General features: G+C 50.7%; 1 protein-coding gene across 2 annotated transcripts in view; it reads right to left on the bottom strand.

Annotated features, from left to right (window-relative positions):
* The window catches only part of LOC106810727, a 123,240-nt gene that overhangs the window by 60,579 nt on the left and 55,933 nt on the right, over positions 1-6,728 (bottom strand). For both annotated transcript variants that reach the window (XM_014814165.1, XM_014814166.1), the window contains exon 3: positions 5,198-6,224. In XM_014814165.1, the coding sequence (XP_014669651.1) occupies positions 5,198-6,194 (997 nt within the window). In that variant the 5' untranslated portion in view covers positions 6,195-6,224. The remainder of the gene's footprint in view (positions 1-5,197; positions 6,225-6,728) is intronic.

Below are 6,728 nucleotides of genomic sequence, written 5' to 3'. Positions count from 1 at the left end.
CTCTCTCTCTCTCTCTCTCTCTCTCTCTCTCTCTCTCTTCTCTCTCTCTCTCTATCTCTTTCTCTCTGTCTCTCTCTCCCTCTCTCTCTCTCTCACTTATCCTTTCACTGCATCTCTTTCTGTTTTTCTCTAACGCACGTCATATTATATAATAGTTAACACTAACAATACTCCTACACAGCTATTCCGCACACCTCTACATAGTTTCAACCACCGCACCATACCGAAATACCACGGTGCTACTGTAGTCTCGGCCATGCATAAATTTTGCTACGCATAATTGTTCGTCTGCGCCAATAGACGGAGGCAGGGCAGCATGCAGCAACAGCGGTGGCCGCAGCGGTGGCCGCAGCGGAGGCCGCGACAGGGAAATTAGCAATCGTCGCTCATCATCTCGCTCGATTTATAATCGCTGCCGACGTTTCTCGCGATCAACCTTCCCGTGATCCTTTCGCCTCGGCGGAGTACGACAATCTCCCGACAGGCACCGCGCGGGTCGCGATCTGGAACCGACGCAGCGCGACCTGGCGGATTTCTCCGGCACATCACTCGTCCAGCCGCGAAGAAAATATGCGATGTTGCGTCGGCGAGACAGCGGCGAACTTCCGGCACGGAAGACGCTGCTGCGTCGTTGTCGCGAGCCCTGGCTGCTGATGACGCGATGTTTTAACGGGTTAATAGACGCGGGATTTCAGCGCAGATGCGTCACGCTTGTCACGCGCGCGTCAGAGCAACGCTCGCAGCCGACCCGAAGCGCGAAAGTTGTGCGCGAGACGAACGCACGAACGCGAGCAGGTTCGCGAAAATTGCGCGTCTGCGGCGTGACGAGTGCAAGTGCGCGCCGGTGTAGCACGCTAGCACATTCTCCCGTGGGGATACCTCATGGGATACGTCCCCATTATACATTAAACGTATGGGCAATGAAGCTAACACCCCGATGCGCATGCGCAATACGCCACGCGCGCTGCTAGATATTCCCATGCCCATGCGTAGTGGATAGGCGGGGTGTTTGCCATAAAGGGTATGTCCATCACGCTACACCGGCGTTACCGCGCGCTGTATCGCGGTATTTGTAGGAGTTTCGACGCGCGCATACAAACAACATCAGTCAAGTTGCCGATGGGATTCACCGTGCGTGTGCGCTCCGCGCGTGTTAACTCTGCAATTACAATCCGCGCGCGCGCCGATATAGATGTTAGATGTTTGTGTATATATATATAGTGATGAAATCGAGGAAAAGATAAAAATGCAACGGCGCGCCTCAAGCAGTTATCCTGCGCCGGGTTGAACGTTGGGTTCGGACCATTACTGCAAACGCTGGCAGCCATCTTGGGTCGGGGTGAACGCGGGGTTCGGACCTATCACCGGCAAGACTGCAATCGCTGGCAGCCATCTTGCGTCGGGGTGAACGCTGGGTTTAGACCTATCGCCGGCAAGACCGCAAACGCTGGGAGCCATATTGGGTCCGGGTGAACGCGGGGTTTAGACCTAACGCCGGCAAGACTGCAAACGCTGGCAGCCATCTTGGGTAGGGGTGAACACGGTGTTAAAACGTATCGCTGACTACTATGCAGAGCCTGGCAGCTATCTTGCCTCGAGGTTCAACCCTCCACTGACTGGTACGTGGACCATGACATCCATCTTTCATTATGCTGAACACTGGTCTAACCCTATCGCAGGCGGGGGCATATACGGTGCAAAATTTCGAAAAATTCTACGTGACATTCGTCGGTCAGTCGTGATTGTTAGATTTTACAAATCGCATGGCGACAACTGCCGACATCGGTCGGCGCAGACGTCGCATCAATTATTGGCCGTCACTTCGTCGTATGAACGAGATTGTTTTGTGCGTGGGTCGTCCAAACTGATTCGTCCTACAGCTTCGAAATTCAACGCGGTTCAATTACCTCATCCTACTCTCTTTCTCGCGCTCTATCTATCTATCTATCTATTTCTCCTACTCTTTTTCTCGCTTCTCTCTCTATCTCTCTCTCTCTCTCTCGCTCTATCTTACTCTTTTTTTCGTTCTCTCTTTCTCTCTCGTGAGTTCGCTCTCCTTCTCTCTGTGTGAGCGCTTGTATGTGTATCTATGACCCTCACCCCTCGCCTTTTATCTACTTCTGCTTCCCGCACGAACTTCTCGACTGGTCTTGCTCACTAATTAAAATTCTCCTCTGGTCGCGCTGCCGCGCAATCTCGACCGTTTCTCCTTCGCCTCTCTATCGCTCTCCATCGCTCTCTATCGCTCTCGGCGAGAAACCAATTATTCATCAAACTATTCGGAAATAATTATCATACCCATACACGCGTGCGCTGCCTGCTTGCAAGCGCCGAGTTTCCCTTCTTGATGACCGCTTGCCACACTCGCTTATGAATGAAAAAGGAAATAAAGTCGAGAAATGGAGCTGATGCTAACGCCGGGTAAGAGAGAGCGAGTATATGTGTGTGTATGTGTGTGTGTGTGTGTGTGTGTGTGTGTGTGTGTGTGTGTGTGTGTGTGTGTGTGTGTGTGTGTGTGTGTGTGTGTGTTGTGTGAGTGGTGAGTGTGTGGTGTGTGTGTGGTGTGTGTGTGTGTGTGTGTGGTGTGTGTGTGTGTGATGTGTGTGCTGTGGGTGGTGAGTGTGTGTGTTGTGGTGTAGTGTTGTGTGTGTGTGTGGTGTGACGTGTGTGAGTGTGTGTGTGTGTGTAGTGTGTGTGTGTGTGTCGTGTGTGTGTCTGTTGTGTGTATGTGTGTGTGTGTGTGTGTCTGTGTGTGTATGTGTGTGTGGTGTGCTGTGTGTTGTGTTGTGTGGTGTGTGTGTGGGCTGTGTGACGTGTTGAGTGTGTGGGTGTGTGTGTGTGTGTATGTGTGTGGTGTGTGTGTGTGTGTGTGTTGTGTGTGTGTCGGTGTGTAGTGTGTGTGTGTGTGTGTGGCGTGTGTGTGTGTGCGTGCACGTGTGTGTACGTGTGCTGTATACGTGTGTGTACGTGTGTGTCGCGCGCGTGATGCGGCATGTGTACGTGTAAGTGTGGACTGGAGGCGGGGCACGAGACAGTTTATAAATCTTGCAATTCGTTGGCGCAGCATGCATTTAAGATGACAGAGAGTATTGAAAGAATGTAGGAAAGGGACAAGATAACGAGAGACAGTAGAAAAGACAGAGAAGAGGCGAGGGAGAAAAGACAAGGGCGTGGAAAGAGAGAGAAAGAGAGAGAGAGAGAGGAGAGAGAAGAGAGAGAGAGAAGACGGAGGGAGAGCGAAAGACAAGAGAGGAAGAAAGAGAGAGAAGGTGAGAGAAAGAGAAGAGGGAGAGAAAGAGAGAGAGGACAGAAAGAGAAGAGGGAAGAAGAGAGAGAGGGAGAGAGAGTGGAGAAAAGAAAGAGAGGAGAGAGAGATAGAGGTTAAATAGCAAACGAGAAAGAAAGAAAGAGAGAGAGAGAGAGAGAAAAGGGAGAGAGAGAGAGAGAGAAGAAGAGAGAAGAGAGAGGGAGAAGAAGAGAGAGAGACAGAGAGAAAGAACGCGAGAGTGGAGAGAAAGATATATAAAATTCTATAACTTGTTTTGGTGCACGTTCGAAATAAATCATCTGCCTTCGCCTGGGAGTTGTCATCTTAGCGAATGTTCTCTTGTGAAGATGGGGCGCGCGTGTAGATTCATAAATAAGCGTCATCGAACGGGCACGCCGATTTTGCAAAATAAAAATTTAATTTAATTTGGCTTGTTAGTACAAAGATGGCCGTTTGTTGACGCGCATTTGCGTGTGAGACGAAGCAGAAGCCCTAGGGTAAAAGGCAATGTGGCGGTATCAAAGGCAAAGCAATCTAGCAATTTATGACAATCAACAGATTCGCGAGGTGCGTGTGTGCGGGTGCGTGTACGCGCGTGTACGCACACTCGTACTACGTGCTTACGTGCGTGTGTGGGGCTCGTATCGCCTTGTGCACATCGTAAATGAAGCTTCGCTCCGACACGACGTGTGTGCGTGTGTCGTTATTATGCGCGCAGCTCACGTCTGCCAACAGTGTGCGTGTGTGTGTGTGTGTGTGTGTGTGTGTGTGTGTGTGTGTGTGTGTGTGTGTGTGTGTGTGTGTGTGTGTGTGCGTACGTGTGTGTGTGTATGTTCGTGTGCGTGTGCTCTTACGTGTGTGCGTGCTTGGGCGTGTGCGTGTGTGCGTGCGTGTACAGCAGATTCTTCGCTCTCGTGAAGCCATCGGCGTGCGATCATTGCTAAGGCCATCCCCTCCCGCCAGCGCTTAGTACGCAATAAAGTTACGTCTTCGTGGAGCCACGAAAAGATTCAATATATTCTCTATATATTCAATATAGGTGAAAAAACAACCTCTTCCTGCTCCGAAAGTGTTCCACAGTTCGGCTGCTAATAGGATTTGTGCTAATACAATGCGCGGAGATTTTCGAAAGCGCCGAGCGGCAATAAGCAAGCTGCGCTTAATTCTCACGACGACATTTTAATGAGCAATTCAATCCAATTATATGCCGCAAGACAGACGGCTTACCGGAAACCCATTATGCGGAAAATTTTGAAAGCATCTGCGGATCGAATCCACCGTGTTAATCACCAGCTCATGTTGTGCTCGTGTCAACACACGTATTATATATACGTTACACCAGCGGAAGGCTCGCTCTTATGTCATTAAGCGTCCTGAGAGAAATGATATTGGAATAGTACAAGAACATAAAATCGAATTTCATTATTCATGTCAAGTCTTTGTCATAATGGACATATTTTATTTGGAAACAGCGCGACGAACATGTTCCACGCGGAGTATGTGCGTAACGGATCTTTCGCATTGATTTCGTTTCGGTTTACCGCTTGCGTTACACTTCTTCGAAGAAAGCAATTTATATCTGTCACCTCTTCGTTTTCTAAGACTGATTGACGTAAAATTGTTACTGGAGATTTTTTCACGTCGGTTCTCTTGTTGTTTGTTTAATATTATTAACGATTCCTGCGTCTGTATACACACTGGTTTTTTTTATTCATTTCCATCTTCACAGTTGGGTGCCCAGACTTTTTAACTTTAATGCGTACCGCGCATAAGCTAATAAGTATAGCACAGAAAAAACGCACGCAGAGCTATGCCCAGCGGAAACATGCACATTGTACATAATGAGAATACGATGTTATTGCATGATTCAAAATTAATCACACAAAAAAAACAACTTTATACACCTAAATGGCGGTGGGGCTCACTCACCTTTCACGACATCGCCGTTCTCTCGCAGCGCTACCGTTGCGTCGTACGCGTCCTCGTATATGATTGGCTGCTTCGCCGGCGGTAGCTCGAAGCCCTCGCCAACGCGCTGCGCGAGCGAGTCGACGACCTCTAGCGGCGAGTGCTGGAAGCGCGTGTCAGGCGGAAGCGGATGTTCGGACTCGTTCCAGTCGGCAGGTATTTCCTCGACGATGACGAGGCTCGCCTCATGCAGGTCGAGCGTCTGAGCATGCGCGCCGCCATCGTCATCGTCGTCCTCGCCAGGTCGCTTCTCCAGTTCGTACACGTACATGCCCGTCTTGTTCACCCTGATGATGAACTCGATGGAGTCGTTAACGTAGACGACCTCGCTCTTCTGCGCAGACGCAGCTACAGCTCTCAGACGATCGTCTGCCTCAAGCTGCAGCTGCTGCTTCTCACCCTCTCCTTCCTCTTCCTTTCCCTTCTCCTCTTCCTCTCCCTCTCTCTCCTTCTCCGCTTCCTCCTCCTCCGCGTCCTTATCTTCGTTTGTATGTCGATAATTGTTTTGGGACGCGCTCGCTTCCGGTTCGTCTGCCTGTTCTCGTCCCGGATCGGGACGAAGCGTCGCGACGTGACGTCGGCTCTCGTTCAAGTCTCGACCGACGGTTTCGTCGTCGTTGTCAGAATCGTCGACAGAGGGCGGAGCGGCCGCCGACGTCGCAGATTTCTGCGTCTGCGCGATCGCCGGCGCCGGACGTGACGTTGCCGCCGCCACGTCGTCGTCGCTAGTTTCCGTTTCCGCCACGCTCAGGCTAATCGAGATCGTGCCGTTGTCGGTTGCCGACGTCAGCGTGTCTCCAACCATTCGCCAGGTGGCGTTGTTTCGAATGTGTTCGGCTTCCGCTTGCGTCGACTGACCTTGAGGCGTTCCCGCGCTGCCCGAAGCGCTGGGTCGCGGCTGCACCGTCGCCGATGACATCATCACGAACACAATGAACACGTGACACGCCGCCATCATCGTGGCTGTGGTGGGCGTCGAGCTGTCAACCTAAACAAGCGTGAATGAGAGAGGGACAGACGTGTTAATACAAATCCAGAGCTTTCAACATTGCAGACGTGACAAGGCAGAGTGGGGGCGGGAAGAAAAATAAAAAGAAAGAAAAAAAGAAAGAAAAGTGAGATAAGGAGCGGTGTGTGTGTACTTGTGTGTGCGCGCGCATGCGTATGTACGTGTAAGTGTGATTGGAGCGGAGACGAGCCAGTTTACAGTTTACACATCTTGTAATTCTTGACGCAGCGGCACTTTAGATGACACAAAGTATTGACAAATGTAGGAAGGGACAGATCACGAGAGACAGTGAAAGACAGAGAGAGAGAGAGCGCAAGAGAGAAATAGCGAGAAAGAGAGAGAGAGAGACAGAGAGAGACAGAGAGAGAAAGAGAGAGAGAGAAAGAGAGAGAGAGAGAGAGAGAGAAGAGAGAGAGAGAGAGAGAGAGAGAGAGAGAGAGAGAGAGAGAGAGAGAGAGAGAGAGAGAGAGAGAGAGAGTAGAG

The sequence above is a fragment of the Priapulus caudatus genome, unplaced genomic scaffold, assembly GCF_000485595.1.
Source record: "Priapulus caudatus unplaced genomic scaffold, Priapulus_caudatus-5.0.1 Scaffold468, whole genome shotgun sequence".
In the NCBI taxonomy this organism is placed as follows: domain Eukaryota; kingdom Metazoa; phylum Priapulida; class Priapulimorpha; order Priapulimorphida; family Priapulidae; genus Priapulus; species Priapulus caudatus.
Note: the sequence above shows the minus strand (reverse complement) of the source record. Positions and strands in the feature narration are given on the sequence as shown.